Consider the following 16,926-nt stretch of genomic DNA (forward strand, 5'->3'; position numbering starts at 1 on the left):
CCCCAGAGAGGGAAGTTTACGTGTTTAGCATAACAAACAAGACCTTGAAAGTTTGTAATCCGTTCCGTGGCACAAAAGACTCCGCATCAATGACTTCACTTGCAATGGCGACTTTTCTCGAGGTCAAGCAGATGGTACGCAAAGCACAATGGGACTACGTCACTCGATTGCGCAATTTTGCAGATTTGTGACTACAAAGAAATCAAGCCCATTTTACTACTCCTGGCCTCCAGCCGGAGTAAAAAGAGAGCGGATGGGTACTTTTTTGTTATTTATTATTTTTTTCGTCAAATTCTCCAGAAGCGAACTTGCAAAATAATTCCTGCAAGGTAATCGAGCTGTCCAGTACGGACCTAGTGTGCCGAGGCTTAAAAATTTTGACCTGAGTTCGTATTAAAACGCAAACAAAAGCCATGTCTTACAGAATTTTCTCTGTACTTAATTGAGGAGAACTAGGTACAAGATGAAAGTAACACCCGTTGTTTTTTGTCCGTTGCAACCTTTCCAATAACAAATAATAAATCAAAGGGCACTTAGAGCCAGCTCATTCTTCTGCCTTTTTCGGGGGGGGGGGGAGGGTAGGGTTTGGGAGTGGTGGTGGGTAATGAAAATGTACTGGTACAGTAAGTCAAGTACAGTCCCTTGTAAAGTCAAAATCCGATACGCATGTGAAAAGAAATGAAATCACAATTTCACATCTTCTTAAAATGGTGCAACGTGAATCAAGTTGCCCAGCTGTTTAGACCTAAGGGACCCTAAACGTATTTTCACGTATTTTAACACGCGCTGACACAAGCGATCAAGTCCATTGAGGCAGCCGGAAGTAATTTTACATGGCCCCATTCCCCGCTACGTAAATGTCCACAAGCAGTTATTTAAAAAAAGAAATAGTATTTCGTTTCCGGATCGCGGAACGATAAGGAAAATAAAAATATAAATGATAAGAAGAGAAGATCCTAGGTCGAGAATCAGTATTACGCGGGGAGGAATTGCGAAACAGTGGAGTTTTTGCATGCATGCACATTCCTTTACCCTTCTGTGCCAGCAAACACACGAGACATCCGAAGACATCCAGTCTTGTTTGCTCTTCTTAGCGCTATTATTGATGGAAAATGTACAAAGTCAACAACAACATAGACAGAAAAGCTAGAATATTTACATAACAATTAAACACGGAAAGGGCTTTCACAATATTTTTCACCAATAAATCGCTTTAATCGATCTTAGAAGGATCGCAGTCGTTTGGTATTTCTATTGTGTAATTAAACTGCAAAGCTTTTCGTCTTCTTGACAAATATAATTTCGTTATTTGAAGAACATGTTTTTACTGCTAAAACGTGTGGACATTGTGGTTACGAGCTTTCTTCTGGCTGGATAGTGTGTAAATAGTTCGCATCTTCCACGAAGCTCAGATACACATGTGAAAACCTGTCAGCACGCATCTACCGGGCAGTGACAATCATTGTTCATGGATTGAGCAGCGAATGAAATTTGAGAGAAAGATGCGCACGAACACGTCGTGTTAAACGGATGACGTGAGTCACGGGAAATGAGATGACGTGACAGGAGACAAAAACGTGCTGCTCGGATATCGTGTTTTTATCAGTGAGCTTTATAAACGTTAATTAGAACACGTTATATGGCAAGCGTCACTCCATATTGAGATTTCTTCATGGAACTTATTTTTGACTTTTACTAACGGGAGAGGGGTAGTGTATTAAATTTACTTCCGGTTGCCTGGCGGGACTTCATTGCGTGTAACAGCGCACGTTAAAATGAACCTTGATTACGTGTCAGCACATGATAAAATGAACCCCCAGGTTGTCAACATTTCGACTTTTTGATACACGTTTCCCTTTTTAAAAGTTCCGAAATTGTGTTTTGATGTGAATTTATTTATTAAACTATAAAAGGATTTCGTTTCTTTTCACATTAGGGGGGAGGGGTAGCATGTAAAATTACTTCCGTTCTACAACTTCCGTCCACACATTTTTTGTCCACGCATTTTTTGCCCACGCGCTGGACGACAACCGCTTCCGTCCACATCTGATCCACTATAATACTCATTCTTTTAGAAAGAGCTAAAAAATAGATATTTGATACTAATTTTGCCACGTGCGCAGATCGTGCATTTCTAAAAAGAGAGTTGACGTAATTTTATTTTTGGTTCATTGTGCACGAACAGAAATGCGTGCAGGGTCGCGTGCGGGTGAACATCAGCTGCGTCACGTCACCAGCTAAAACCAACTCTGCTTCAAATGTACCAAAAAATTCCATTGAATATTTTATTTTTTAGATCGCTCTTTATACTTTCTCTTGGACGTAGACAGATTGGGGTCAGGGTCGAAGACATGTTGAGGGGTCTTAGAAAAGAAAAAAATGAAAATTTACATTTGATAAATTTTTGTAATAACGACGCGTGCGGGTCGTGCATTACTACAATTAAGAGAGTTGACGTAGCTTTATCTTTGGTTCATTGTAGACAGTTCCGAAATTGTGATTTCATCTAAATTTATTTATTACCCTATACAAGGATTTCATTTCTTTTCACATTTGCATCTGAGCTTTATTGAAGTTATTTTTGACGTTACTAAGGGGGGAAGGGTAGCATGTAAAATTACTTCCGTTCTACAACTTCCGTCCACACAATTTTGGTACACGCACACGCGTGCAAAACAACTTCCGTCAACATCTGTATGACTCTAATACCTCATTCTTGAGAATGAGCTAATGAACCCCCAGGTTGTCAACATTTCGACTTTTTGATACACGTTTCCCTTTTTAAAAGTTCCGAAATTGTGTTTTGATGTGAATTTATTTATTAAACTATAAAAGGATTTCGTTTCTTTTCACATTAGGGGGGAGGGGTAGCATGTAAAATTACTTCCGTTCTACAACTTCCGTCCACACATTTTTTGTCCACACATTTTTTGCCCACGCGCTGGACGACAACCGCTTCCGTCCACATCTGATCCACTATAATACTCATTCTTTTAGAAAGAGCTAAAAAATAGATATTTGATACTAATTTTGCCACGTGCGCAGATCGTGCATTTCTAAAAAGAGAGTTGACGTAATTTTATTTTTGGTTCATTGTGCACGAACAGAAATGCGTGCAGGGTCGCGTGCGGGTGAACATCAGCTGCGTCACGTCACCAGCTAAAACCAACTCTGCTTCAAACGTACCAAAAAATTCCATTGAATATTTTATTTTTTAGATCGCTCTTTATACTTTCTCTTGGACGTAGACAGATTGGGGTCAGGGTCGAAGACATGTTGAGGGGTCTTAGAAAAGAAAAAAATGAAAATTTACATTTGATAAATTTTTGTGATAACGACGCGTGCGGGTCGTGCATTACTACAATTAAGAGAGTTGACGTAGCTTTATCTTTGGTTCATTGTAGACAGTTCCGAAATTGTGATTTCATCTAAATTTATTTATTACCCTATACAAGGATTTCATTTCTTTTCACATTTGCATCTGAGCTTTATTGAAGTTATTTTTGACGTTACTAAGGGGGGAAGGGTAGCATGTAAAATTACTTCCGTTCTACAACTTCCGTCCACACAATTTTGGTACACGCACACGCGTGCAAAACAACTTCCGTCAACATCTGTATGACTCTAATACCTCATTCTTGAGAATGAGCTAAAAAGAGAGGCGGCCCCAAAAAATGAAGCGGGCGGGGACGAAAAAAGACGTTTTTTTTTTTTACTTGGCCTTACAGGTTTTCGCGCCATGTCCCGCCACCCTTGTGAACTGGCCAGTAGCCTCGGGAGTGGATTCAATATCAAGGCTGGACAAGGGAGCATGGCCATTAACTTTTTGAAGGAAAGCATTTTTTAGAGAACAGGGAACACCAAAATCGAGGAAATACTTTTAGGGAACACGGGAACGCAATGGAAAGTTTCTTGAGAAAAATGTACCTTGGGAGGCCTACAATATCCTTTACAAACAGGTTTACAAAAGTATTTGTCACTTCTTAGTGTAAAGTGGTGTTTTGACATTAGACAAAAAGTTAAAACAGGTCGACGCCAAAGCTGTTTCGCGTTTAAAGACGCATTCGGATTGTTCATGTTGGACAGCATAGTTTACTTTGTTAGAAATATAGAGTTCAATTTTTATTGATTCTCCCGACTGCCTCCCGACTCGGACAGATTTCGGTTTCCAGTTCGCGCGCACCCTATTTGGCGGGAAACATGCACACATACTGAGGTGGTCTTGCTTTCAAGGTTTGTTATACATGGCAAGGAAATTATAACATAGCAGGTAAGATTTCAAAGACAAGGTTAGATTGTCTTTACAGAATTAAAGCGCCACTTGTCATGGAGAAAATTGGACAGTTTACAAGCCACTTCACGGAATAATTTGACTAGATTTGTACTGTACCGGACAAAAGCACGAACCAAAATTCAATATTCAGTCCAGCAACGGAATCACTTTATTGCAATCATACCACTTACAGTTTTACCACATATCTGGGCTTACTTTATTTCAAAAATTCTACAAATACAAGTTTTGCATCCATTTAATTAAGCTTATTGCAAGCTTCAAGTACCCTGGGTCCAGCCATTTGGAAAGCAATTTACTAATTGATCTAGTATTTATGAAATCAAACCATTATAAGCTTAACTAGATTTTCAACGATCATAGGCTTTTTGGTTTCTCAAAAAAATACAACTATTCATCTCCTTTTTTTTAGAATATTACAATTTCAAAAAAAAAACCTTGGTGCCATCAAGCTCTAGATTTGAAAAATAAACTGGCTTATTTTAACATTACAAATTGAAAGTACAAATTTCAATAACTTCCCTTTATGAAATTGAATTCCTCAGAGTAATTTGAAAACTTAAAATTAATAAGCTACAATACTTAGCTACTTAGAAACAAATTCAATTGTATTGAAAAAATTATGACAAGCCAGCACTTTAAATTAAATAAACATTGTGAATAATACCAATGTCTACATCTTATCACCAGGGATCCAATTGAGGTCAATACGCGGTAATGATTTTAATATTTCGTACAGGACTGTTCTACCGACTACGTCAAAAATATCTTAATCCTTGAGATGATAATTAGACAAATCACAAACTCATCAAGTATAGGAATTTGTGGTAAGCAGTGCAGCCACCTTTTTTGTACTGCTCTCTCGTGTCATGATCAATCTTGGACAAGTACTAGAAAATACCCTGTAAGAATGCATGCACTAAAAGCTGTCCTTCATTAACTTGTTTTGCTTCTTGCACTAAAAGCTGTCCTTCTTTAACTTGTTTTGCTTCTTGTTTCAATCTGGGACACTCGCATGCAGCTTGTGTTCCTAAAACATTTCTTGCTTCGCCAAACTTCTTCTCACATTACTGTGACTCGACAGAAACACATTCATGTTTTCTTTTTCTTAAATGCAGTCAAATATTTCTGCCTTCTTACTTTTACAAGGCCACAGGCCCTTAATGCATTTCTTGTGTTTTTCTTGGTCAATAAATCACTTAAAAGACTTCATGCCACAGAAGGCAGAGAATGTATTTAAAGATAAATTCTTTAAATACAGCTATAGTGTAAGATAACAGAACCAAAACAAAGAAAAAAACTAGAAAAAACACAGAAACTAAAAGCGATCTGAAGAGTTAACATAGTGTTAACACTCCAAGCTTGGATGACATTACTTTAAGTAGGCAAATGTTGTGTTTACACTGTCTTTGCTTAGGAGCTTAAGCTGACTGCACAAGAGCTTCCTGGTTTGGCGGAACTACTGGAACATCCACAACAACACTGGGTGACTCTGACATCTCAACATCACCATCACCATTAGCTGCTTGTGGCACATCATTAGCCCCTTGTGGCACATCATCGGTGGTGTTACCAGAGGCTTGTGTTTCATCAACGACATCAGCAGCTTCATTCTCTGCTACAGTTTCATTGGAGGTGGTTGTACTTGTCTCCTAAAACAATGAAAGAAAGGTATAACTAAAAGTTTTAATTAACCTCTAACAGTTATATAATACGGTGAAATGAAGCCCAGACCTGGGCGTCGGGGGGGGGGGGGACTCAAAAGGGGACAGGGGATGCTCATCGTGTTGCTTAGGGGGGTAAATTTTGGATTTTTGGTCTCGCTTAGGGTGTTCTGGGCAAAACGCCAATACTTTTAGCCATAATGGTCACGTTTAGGGCTGCACACGAAGAAATGTACAAATATAAAATTCCACACTTAGTTTTTTGGTATCTTTTTAATAGGGAAAAGAAAAGCTTGAGCCACACCCAGATTGGTCTCTTTTAGGGGTTCTTTTCAAAATTTCCAACTAGCATCCCCGTCCCTTTCATATGCAAGTCCCCCCCCCCCCACCAGGGCCCAGACCACACCAGGTTAAGAGTTGGATCCCATACGAAAGGGATGAGCAGGATCCCATACGAAAGGGATGGGCATGCTCGTTGTCTGCTTAAGGGTGCAAATTACAGATTTTGTTGTTACTCAGGGTGTTCAGGACAGAACGCCAATATTTTTAGCTGTCGAAGTCTTGTTAAGGGTAACGTGACAAAAAGTCATTTAAATTTACTAGTGAGCATCCCCACCCCTTTTAAATGGGTGTCCCCCTGGGCATTGTATTCGGCTCTCATTTTTTTTTTTTTAGCTTCTCTCCCTCTCCCTGATGAGGCTTGGAGGGCAGATTAGCACCAACACAAAAGATAATAAATGGCTGAAAAATGTCTTTTACTAAACATGAAATAAATATATTGCTAAATTATTAACCAAGGACATTATATAGCTTAATTGGAAGCTTGGATGTGAATAACACAAAAATATTTTTAGTCTTCAGGCCTCACATTTTTTGTCGAAAAAGTGGAGCTGGGCTTCCTGGATCTGCAATCATCAAATTATCTCACCAGGAATGCAACACAATGTACTGCTAAATATACTTGTAATGATTGACCAATTCCTGTAATCATATTTCTATCACTCACCTTTCCAGGTAATGGCTTATCTGGATGATTCTTACGCACATGCTTCAGACGGGCACCAGGCTGGGTAAATGTCTTCTCACAGTAGTTGCACTTGTAAGGCCGACTACCAGTGTGAGTACGGACATGGCAAACCAAGGTGAACTCCACCGTAAAGGCCTTGCCGCAAATGTGACACTTGTAGGGGCGTAAACCAGTGTGGATACGGCTATGGCGCTTGAGATCATTGGTCTGTGTAAAGGTCTTTCCACACTTGTCGCACTTAAATGGACGTATGCCAGTGTGGATCAATTCATGCCTGGACAGGGTGTTCCTGTGTGTGAAGGCCTTTCCACAAGTATTGCACTTAAAGGCTTTCTCCTGACTGTGTGTCCTCATATGGGACAGCAACGGTGACTGCAGTGCAAATGCTCGGCCACAGATCTTACACGAATAAGGCTTCACTCCAGTGTGCGTGCGGCTGTGCGCTTGAAGACTGCCCTGCTGCGAGAAAGCACGACCACAGAGGTGACACTTGTATGGCTTCTCCCCGGTGTGAACCAGTTGGTGGCGTTGAAGATGTTTCAGCAGAGTGAACTCCTTGCCACACTCCGTACACTTGTGTTCTTTAACACCAGTGTGAATCAACTTATGGCACTGCAGGGTGTAGTTGCGGATGAATGCCTTGCCACATTCGTCACATTTGAACTTCTTTAGCTTCTCATTCTGTTGGCGGGCATACTCTTCAGTGACTTTGATCTTGGGAATGGAGGCACGTGGACCAGTAGGCTGAGGAACAAAGATGCTTCTTTGTTGACCTGATTTTAAAAAAAAATATATAAAATAAGTAACTTAAATAAAATGAAAGAAATTAAAAATCCATTCTTATCACCCACTTTGGCAGTACCAATTTGCACTCCTTTGTATAGACATGAAAAGCAAGAGTTACGTTGTAGGTTTTTTCCCAAGAACAAGATAAAGTTACCCTACCCAGGCTTAAACCATGGAATGTTTAGTGACCTTACATTTTACTGTATTTTAACAATAAAAAAAGTAAGATTTAATTTTAAATTGTCTCACCTGTATTACACTTGTACTTCAGATGACCAATGAGTGATGCAGGATTACTGTACATTTTGCCACAGTTCTTGCATGCAAAGCTTTCATCATTATTAGCTTCTACAGAAAAGAAAACAGAGAAATAAAGGTTACAAAACATTACACCCTACTTTGTAAAGCTACATGGAAAAGCTCCACAGGGGGTACTCGGGATTTCAAGTGACAGATAAAAATCCCTACATCTTACAACAAAACCCAAAAAAATCCCTAGATAAAAAATTGACCCCTCAAAAATCAACACAAAACATGTTTGTTTGTACTTAATTCGCAAAACTATGCAGCCAAGGCACTACCACGAATCTTCAGATTGTTTTTAATACCCAAAAACATTCCTACTTAAATCAAAAAAAATATTTGCCCAATTTTCCTAACCAAAAAATCCCGGAATCAAAAATTTTAAACCAAAAAAATCATTTGATCCTGTCACTTGAAATCCCGAGTACCCCCCAGGGGGAAAAGCCCCTCCAGTCTATGAAAGGCAGTAAATGCACATCAACATTGTTTTGCAGTTATTTAGTGAAGTTGAGTGATCCACATCTTACTTATCCCTACAATAACAATATGTTATCAAGCATACAGGTAATGAGAATAAAAAAATCATCAACTTGGGAGATAGAGGTTTTGTTAAAAATGTTTTGAAGTAGGCATCAGCAACTGAAAGAGTAGGCAGCTGTGACAAAGCCAAGCTTTTTTGTTGTGAACTGATGACTATGACTTAAGTACCGTAAATGATCTAATAAATGCCCTCTCTCAAATAAACGCCTCATACAGTATCTAATAAATGCTCCCCCTGAAGTGTAAAGTTTGTATTAGACGCCCCCTCCAAGAACCGCCTCAAAAACCAAGGTAACGCTCCATAGTGTAAAATTACGCAATTTATTTACGAACATCAAAGAGGCTAACGATAGCAACGTGGTTGACCCCGATATCGATGAAAACATCAATATCGAACTGTGAACAACATCTCCAGGCTTTGCATTAGAACAGAATAGATAAGATTCCTAGTCACAAACACTGCTTTCTGTCTTCGGCTCCGCGAACAAACTTCGCATCTTATTTGTTTTGTTGATGTTGTTTCATTTAGAGTGAAATAAACGCCTCTCTCTAATAAACGCCTCATATCTATTTAACGCCCCCTGTAGGACCCCTAAAATTTATTAGACACCCCGGGCGTTTATTAGATCATTTACGGTATATGGAGACATATAATCAAGTAGCCAGTGGAACTCCGGCAGTCAGCAGCTTGTTTTGAAAAGACTGGATAGTGTTTTTATGTACCACCAATTTCTCAAAACTACATGTAACAATAAAAAGAATTTACAGCAAGCAACAAAGAGAATAAATATTTTTATTTTAGAAGGAAAAAATCACTTCAATACCTTTATCCTTTGGTGTTCCTTTCTTTGAGGTTCTAATCCCAAGAATCCTGGCAAACTTTTCACCGTAAAATGTTAACAGCTCATCTCCGATCTCAATCTGTTTGGTGGCCATGTAGTAAATGTTTCCATCATATTGAACAGCACGGATGTTCTGATCTCCAATACTTTTAGAACAGTTTACATAGCGCAGCCAATTGGACTGAAATGCATCACGTCCATCAACCAAGTGCATCAGCTTCCCATAGTCATCTCGCACCTACATGTATAATCAACCGAAACAATCAGAAATCTTTAAACACAAATGTTAGCTTGTATTTTGAATAGGATGCCATTCTTCCACAGGTTGTTCCTCCAGCATTTTAATTTATCAGGTTCACAACAATTCACTAGTACAAATTTATTTTCACACCTTGGTGGAAAGAAGCAGTGGGAGGGTTAAGTGTCCTGTCCATGAACAAAACACAACTACATGTAGCCGCAACTTTCATTGTCTCAGGAAGAAAAATTTACTCAAAAGCACATAGCCTTATTGAAATTTAACAAAATGTATTGCATAACTAGCGAATGGTAAATTCGAGACTTTGCAAGATGGCAGGACTGATATCTTTTTTGCGAGCCCAAGTCCATTTTTTAGCCTACTAGGAAAAGAAGTGGACTCTGATAAGGTGTCCCAGAAGAATTCAAGAGAACAAGACCCTAAAATTTGGTAAAATACTGCAGGACGCACATTTTTTGAAGGATCTTTTACCACCTCTATTACTTAGAAACATTTAATTGGCACTGATCTTACCTCCCATACATATGGTGAGTCTTTATAATGCTTCGCCTCCTCTGCTGTAACCTTTTTACCAACAAATGGACCAAAAAAGTCATGCTTGGGAATTACACACTTGGCGAATACACCTCGACCAGCCTTTGGAATATTAGATTCCTTAACTTCAAGTCCAGGAGGAACAATGACTTCTGCTTGGGCAACTATCAAACAGAAAAACAATTACTCACTAAGTAACAGCTTAGTTTATAGATGTTACAAATGTTACAATGTTTTTATTGTTAAGGGAATATTTTTTGTTGATTACATTTTTTTTACAATATTGTTAGAGGAATTTTTTGTTGATTAATCTTGAGGGTTTAAATTTGCATTAAACAGTCTGTAAAACCAATCATTACTAAAGCCTGTGTTCAGAAAAGTTTTTTCTTTTCTTGAGTCCAGTATTTTATATATTTTTTTTAGTTAACCTGACGTTTTCCTCACTAAAGCACATGTAAGTTAAAACAAACTTTTCTAAGATATTTGATAAGAAAGCTGAAATTGTGCTAAAATATAATCAGCAAAGCGATCAAGGAAAACTTTAAAAGTCCTATATCTCCAACCTCCAAACGCACCGAAAACGAGGTCACATATTGGTGACAGGTAAAGGAAACCAGTTAGCATTGCTCCATGCTACACTTGAATGGTTTTCTGCATTTATAAATATCACGCGTGACAGAAAATTGTTACAAATTGGAATTTTTTCTCACGCGAAAATTTTGGAAAGCCGAGGGGACGTTCGCACGAGTAAAAGGCTAGCTCATAGGGTAAATAAGATCGTGTTTTCTTCGTTTTCACTATCATCTCGGTGGTTTCATTCGGTTGGCTGTAAGTGTAAACCAATACATGAATATGTAAATACGCGCACAGCGACAAGAGCGCAAGGTTAATAGGCCTTTGAGCGCGTTTTAACTCAAATGTATACAATTTACCGAGCAAAGACACTGAAAAACTAAACCTTGAGGTACACAAGATTGGGATCTTGGCGATCAATATGCTTTTGAAAATAAATACAGATCAGTTTTAAGCAGCCATTAGTCCTGTCCTGTGCTGTTTGCAATTATCATGAACACGCATACAAATGAAGTTGAATTCCGAGATCACTCGACGCGCGTTGGAATTGTAGCATTTTCGGGTCAAAATTGTTTCCACTTGTTCTCTACGACGGTTAAATAAGTCGCGTTTTGCAATAGCTTTCTTCGAGAGTGGTCATCGTTCGGGAAATATGAGATTTATTGGAATAAAACTCGGGAATCTTATTGCTAATTTATGCAGACTGACCATGTGCTTGGACTAAAATTATAAACACCAAACTCACGTTTACTGAGCTCCGCATCAGGTAAATCTTCTCCAAAATAATACTTGAGCTCGATTATTTTACGGCGCACTGGTTTGGAGGACGTTCCTTTGTCGACGCTCTTCGACTGGCCATCTTCTCCAGCTTCTTCGTCTTCGCTTTCGCTGCTACCCGAGCCTGTTTCTTCGCCATCGTCTTCTTCTTCGAAATCATCCGCGTCCACGCCAGTTATCTCAGGGTCTGTCTGCGTCTCGACGTCTATTCCTACTTTAGTCGCCATTTTAGCCTGTGACTCTTCCTCTTCTAAAATCGAAACAAAAACATCAACAATTTGCTGGCAAGCTTGTAAAGGAATGTCTAAACAGCTCGCGATCAAAACACACGCTTTCTGTAACAAGCGAATGTTACCTTTGCTCTTCTTCGCAGACGACCGCGTTCCAACCCCCATTTCTTCGATTCGTAGGCACGCTGCAATGCAGCGCGAGAAAATTCTGGCGTGATTTCGCCGCTTACAGCGTATTTAGAGCCCTGTCTGAGCTGTTATGATCGCGCTCACCAAGTACCACAAGTCTTTCCAGAGCATGTAGAAACGCAAGCAGTGAGTGAACTTACTTCCCGAGCAGTTCACAAAGTCCACTTTCGACCTGTCAATCACAATAACACTACAATGGCTTCTGCATTCGATTGGCTTGCGGCAAACAAATGGCTTTCACAGCTTTCCCGCCAGTTCTTTTGTTATTAATGTTATTTGAAATTCCTTGCATAGTAATAAGTAACCGTTTGCATAAGAATATCAAATTACATTTACATTATGGATAAAAAGATTTCAGTTTCTTTCGAATTTTTTCTCGACTCACCCGGATCAATATTTTACAGATCTGCAGATTGCTTTTCCAAAAGTTTTTTTTCATTTTTGGAAAAATTACCATCCTTGTGTTATACAATTGACTTGACAGGCATTAAATAAAAATATTTCAGGTGTCCTGAACAAAAACAGGTAGATCAGTAACCGATGACCTGGTACGCCCTCCTGGTTTCGTGACAGGTTGCAGGCAGGATCTCCCAACTTCGCCGAAGGGACAAAATAAAATAAAAATGTTGCTTACAAAGACTTTCGGAGAAGCCTTTGCCGAACCACCAACTACCATTGGTTTTTTCAACTAACGAATCAAAGAGTGAACAACTCTCATCTTTGATGAAAACGAAATAGAACCGTCATGTTGTTACTTTATCGCAGTGCGTTACATGTCACGCAATGTCCGACGAAGCTGGTGAAAATCAGCATTGTAGCAGCTCTCGTAAGCCTGTAATTCTACTGGTCCTCTTGTGTAGCAGTTGCTATTGTTTGGGGGGGGGGGGGAGGGGCTAGCGGCATAGTTTCTGTTGTTTGTTCTATTGTTTTCTGTTCTGCAATCGCCGCATCAATTAACAATTCTTTTTGTTCAGTTTTTGCTTTTTTTTTCCTTGTTTAATCACGTTATTTCAGTTGATAGTTAACTTTTCCCAGTCCCGACAAGATCTTGTTTCCATGAGCAAAGGAAGCGCGAAGTGCAACGGGAAAGCCCATTGTCTAAGATTCCCATGCATTCAGAGGGTATCGTAGTCCAGTTAGGCCTTCTCGATTGTGCAGTCGGGGACGAGACAGTGCAGTCTGCGAAGGACAGACTCAGGGAAATCAGTCATGAACTTGAGTGTTGCGACTGGTGGGCGATGTGTGCTGTGTGAAAACAACATATAAGATCACCGTGGAAATGAGAAAATGAGAGGACGTGTGGAAAAACAAAACATCTGATCAGTGGGAAATCAGGCAAGTGCCGGAGACAGTAGCAAAATGCCAGTTAAGCATAATCGAGAAAGGCCAAGTCCAGTTCTATAGCCCACCCTCTGCCACACAATGCTACGCTGGGAGAGGGGCCAAAACACGACAGTGTTTAAGAGGTGAAAACTTTTCCCTGGAAACGATTTTTTTTTCACTGGGTGCTACGAGACAGGTCAGATCAAAAATCGGACAAACGTTTTAGAGGTGAAAACGTTTTGTTTGGAGAAGGGCCAGTAGTTTAGGCACACCGGTCTAACCCAATATTCCAGGTTGCCTGAACGTGTAAATAGCAAATAGAGTCAGGATATAAGACTGCAGATCATAACACAAAGTCTTTCTGAGCTAAAACAATTTATTATCATTTTAACTTGAAACGGTAAACTTGAAGAATGCGTTACAAAGTATGTCACGTCTTTAACTTGTTGGCGGTCACGCAAAGTTTTCCTCTTCTAATAAGTTACGCAAATCCATACCCTGGTCACAGAGGTTTCGTTTCTTTCTTCCTTTGCTGAAGCAAAAAGGCTAAAATTTCAGTAAGGGAAACCTCTATGACCTTGGGTAGCAAAGCCACTATGGGACGATCTGATATTTGAAATAAACATTCCACTGATAATGGCTAAGCGCGTGTTTTCACCTTTAATAAAGTTATGTCTTATGCTACGAGTTTCACTGAAAATTCGGTCACTTTATGAACCTACAAAACACTGCAACACACGAATATAACTTTTTATTAGACAACAAGTAAAAAGTAAATTGTCGGTTCGATAAAAAAGCGGCGATGGCATGCATACAATTCATAGATAAGCGTCTTTAATTGTCTTTCTTGGTTTTAAAATTGACTTTTCTGTACAAGAGAACTTGCTAGACACCAAAAAAATATCCAAAGGCGAAATGGGGTATTGTAGCTGAGAAAGGTCTTGGACAATCAGGACTTTGAGGCCAACCGTGACGCGCGAGGGACGGCATGATGTAATGAACAGAAGGATGACTTTGGGTGAAACACTCTGCTTACAGAACTTTGTATCTGCCAGTAGATTGTGGACCACGGAAGGACCCCTGATAAGCAAGAAAAAAAAAAGGAGAATTAATAAAACAATTCATTCTGTTATGGACTGTCCGTTATAAAGAGAGCTGTCCATGATTTCAAAGACACCCAGACATTACAGTACGCCTTACCCCTCCCCCCAACATGTTCTGGTCTTACCCCCTCCCCCAATGTTTCGTGAGAAAAAGCGGGGGAGGGGCACGTAGTTTTTATTTGCTTACCAGTCTTATCATCTCTTCTTTGACGACTCGCTTTATTTCCACTTTGGCTAGATGGATCGAACGTTCAGAAGGACCTGGAAACGAATCGAAAGACATTGTAAGATCTGAGCAAGAGTCTAGGTTTCAGTTACCAAGCCCCCCTATTTTGCTTTGGACAGGCTGGGAAAAAAACCAGAAGTTAACCTCTCTTAGCCGGTTAACGAGATTAACGAAAGCCATGTTGGGATATTGCCTGGATAGAGCGGTTTTCACCTTGGTGTCGAAAGTAATTCTCGTTTGCTTTGTCATTTTCTACGTCCGCCCGGGGGGGGTCGGCGGGGTGGGAGTGACAGGGAGTGTGAGATGACCGCATACCAAAGCAAACCCTTAATGTTTTGCTCAAAAAACTCGCGCCACTTTCTACACCAATCAGAAGTAAAACCGAAACCAATTTTGACTCGCTTACACACGTTGTCCCGCGTTCCGCGGCGGCTAAATATATTTGCTTCGCGTTGTGATTGGTTCACTGGATTATCTGTATCTTTTGTGATTGGCCAGAGTGATTACTTTGGTTTTGGTTTTACGACAATCAGTCGGAAATCGCTCTATTGTTCTACTAACCTTCGAGGTATAAATAGATTTTCCTCTCGCCTTCTTCCTTGGGTACTTTGCCTAAAGAAGAAGAAAACAACCATAGTTAATAATCATTTCTCCTGGAATTTATGGGGTTGAATACAGCTTCAGTTTGAAGAAGGTTACGGTATCGAAGAAGAGAATGAAAAACTTGATACTTTGTATTTACCTGGAGGGAAGAACGTTCCACGCACTGTAATGGCGGCCTCAGACACTTCAGTTATGTTCAATATTGTTTCCTTAGAAAAAGAGTTAAAAAGAATGAGAAAATTCAACGAACTGAAAAATGGCTGGGCAATCCTAACTTTACTCGTGTCCAGGTTTTGAATTGAATCAAATTACTACAGGCCTTGTTGCATGGGAGGCGCGTGGGCCTAGTGGTAGAGCGCTGGACTCCGGATAGAGCGTCGAGTTCGAGCCCCGGCCGGGATCACTGTGTGTGCGGGCAAGACCCTACCTCATAGTGCCCCTCACCCAGGTGAAAATGGGACCGGCGACAAATGCGGGGGGGGGGGGGGGGGAAGCCGCAACGGACAGCATCCCACAGGGAGGGAGAAACCCAGCCGCAGCACGGAAACGGGAAAGCCCGGCAGGGGGGCCGCTTGGCTCGTGGCTTCTCTTTGTAAGACTGAGGACGAGTGATAGCAAACCAAAGAACGGTCAGAGCAGAAAACATTGTTACTGTAAAGCTCAGAAAGTTTAGACAACGTTCAGAAAGCGGTGGTCTTATCTGAGTCCGTAAAACGGTATAGCTACACTAACTACACCAGAGGGCCGTGTTGTTTAATAGGTGGATAGCGCTATCCGCCGGATAAATCGCTTTCCAGTGGATAATTGTTGACAGATAACTGCGGTATCCAATGGATTGATGATTTATCCGAGTGGATAGTGTTATCCACTCTTTGAAATACCGGGGCCAGGTCTAAAAAGTGGTCTACACGAGCTGTTAAGTAGTACAGTTTGCACTTTCAAGGTTTCCGTGATATCGCTGTCTCCTTACCTTAGAAGTGACTTTCCACCTGGCCGTCTGGGGGAAGTCATTTATTTCCACCTCATCTTCATATCGCTGTTCATTTTTATCCTGTTTTTCCTCGTCCTGTTTTGTCTCCTCCACTGGGGCTTCGTAACCGATCTTCCCATGAATTTTCTCGGCTAGCTGTTTGGCTAGACCCAGGCCCTACGAAAGACAGCGCAATGTGAAGCAATCATGTGACATGAGCGGCGAGAAAGAAAAACTACTAAAACGTCAGCTCAACTTCTCTTTATTAAAATTTGAAAATTCAACGCCCTAATTTTCTTGGACTCTTGGTTGAAGGAAAGAATTATTCGCGTGACTAGGAGGCGTCACGCAATAGTGTTTGACTCAGCTGTCAGTTTCTGAGATCAGTGGTTTGAAATGGAAACAAAGCAACTGTGTCAATTCAGGATTGTTTTTACCCATTGACCTCGCTTGTGTGCATTTAAAAACTAAAACAAAAGAAAATGTAAGTGCTGATTTCCTTCAGCCCTAGGATAGACACGCGATGCTGAAAGAAGCGGGCGTGACGAACATCGAGCAAGCTTGATAATAACAGCAGCAACAACAACAACCATTTTATTTTGCCAGAGAAAAATAAAAATAATGATACTTAGCATATATTCGCGGAACTAATAGCGAGAATTATTATTTTTATTTTATTATTATTA

General features: G+C 40.2%; 2 protein-coding genes across 6 annotated transcripts in view; both read right to left on the minus strand.

The window, feature by feature from the left end:
• Nucleotides 1–4,419: 4,419 nt before the first annotated feature.
• Nucleotides 4,420–12,166, minus strand: LOC144659756 (uncharacterized). Of its 2 annotated transcripts, XR_013571958.1 has the most exons (8): nucleotides 11,952–12,166; nucleotides 11,565–11,846; nucleotides 10,226–10,410; nucleotides 9,436–9,691; nucleotides 8,018–8,116; nucleotides 6,962–7,755; nucleotides 5,233–5,943; nucleotides 4,420–5,193 (listed from the first exon to the last, which is right to left on the minus strand). XR_013571958.1 is itself a non-coding variant. In XM_078520251.1 (7 exons), the coding sequence occupies exons 1-7, from the start codon at nucleotides 11,989–11,991 to the stop codon at nucleotides 5,713–5,715; spliced, it is 1,887 nt and encodes a 628-aa protein (XP_078376377.1). In that variant the 5' UTR covers nucleotides 11,992–12,166; the 3' UTR covers nucleotides 4,420–5,712. The 2 variants fall into 2 exon arrangements, 1 of the variants encoding a protein (XP_078376377.1); XM_078520251.1 differs by having other exon boundaries at nucleotides 4,420–5,943.
• A 1,528-nt stretch (nucleotides 12,167–13,694) lies between these two features.
• The window catches only part of LOC144660146 (putative ATP-dependent RNA helicase DDX46), a 33,021-nt gene continuing 29,789 nt past the window's right edge, over nucleotides 13,695–16,926 (minus strand). For all 4 annotated transcript variants that reach the window (XM_078520710.1, XM_078520707.1, XM_078520708.1 and 1 more), the window contains exons 36-40: nucleotides 16,241–16,417; nucleotides 15,410–15,479; nucleotides 15,229–15,279; nucleotides 14,629–14,702; nucleotides 13,695–14,418 (exon numbers count right to left, since the gene is read on the minus strand). In XM_078520710.1, the coding sequence (XP_078376836.1) occupies nucleotides 14,371–14,418; nucleotides 14,629–14,702; nucleotides 15,229–15,279; nucleotides 15,410–15,479; nucleotides 16,241–16,417 (420 nt within the window). In that variant the 3' untranslated portion in view covers nucleotides 13,695–14,370. The remainder of the gene's footprint in view (nucleotides 14,419–14,628; nucleotides 14,703–15,228; nucleotides 15,280–15,409; nucleotides 15,480–16,240; nucleotides 16,418–16,926) is intronic.

This window comes from Oculina patagonica, chromosome 7, assembly GCF_052425735.1.
Source record: "Oculina patagonica isolate OP01 chromosome 7, crgOcupat, whole genome shotgun sequence".
Taxonomy (NCBI): domain Eukaryota; kingdom Metazoa; phylum Cnidaria; class Anthozoa; order Scleractinia; family Oculinidae; genus Oculina; species Oculina patagonica.

Coding starts and splice junctions, on each gene's coding strand:
- LOC144659756 (XM_078520251.1), bottom strand. CDS start 11,991: ATGGGGGTTGGAACGCGGTCGTCTGCGAAGAAGAGCAAAG. Junction 10,411..11,564: donor TGATGCGGAGCTCAGTAAAC/GTGAGTTTGGTG, acceptor TCTGTTTGATAG/TTGCCCAAGCAGAAGTCATT. Junction 5,944..6,961: donor ATAAGCCATTACCTGGAAAG/GTGAGTGATAGA, acceptor TCATTGTTTTAG/GAGACAAGTACAACCACCTC.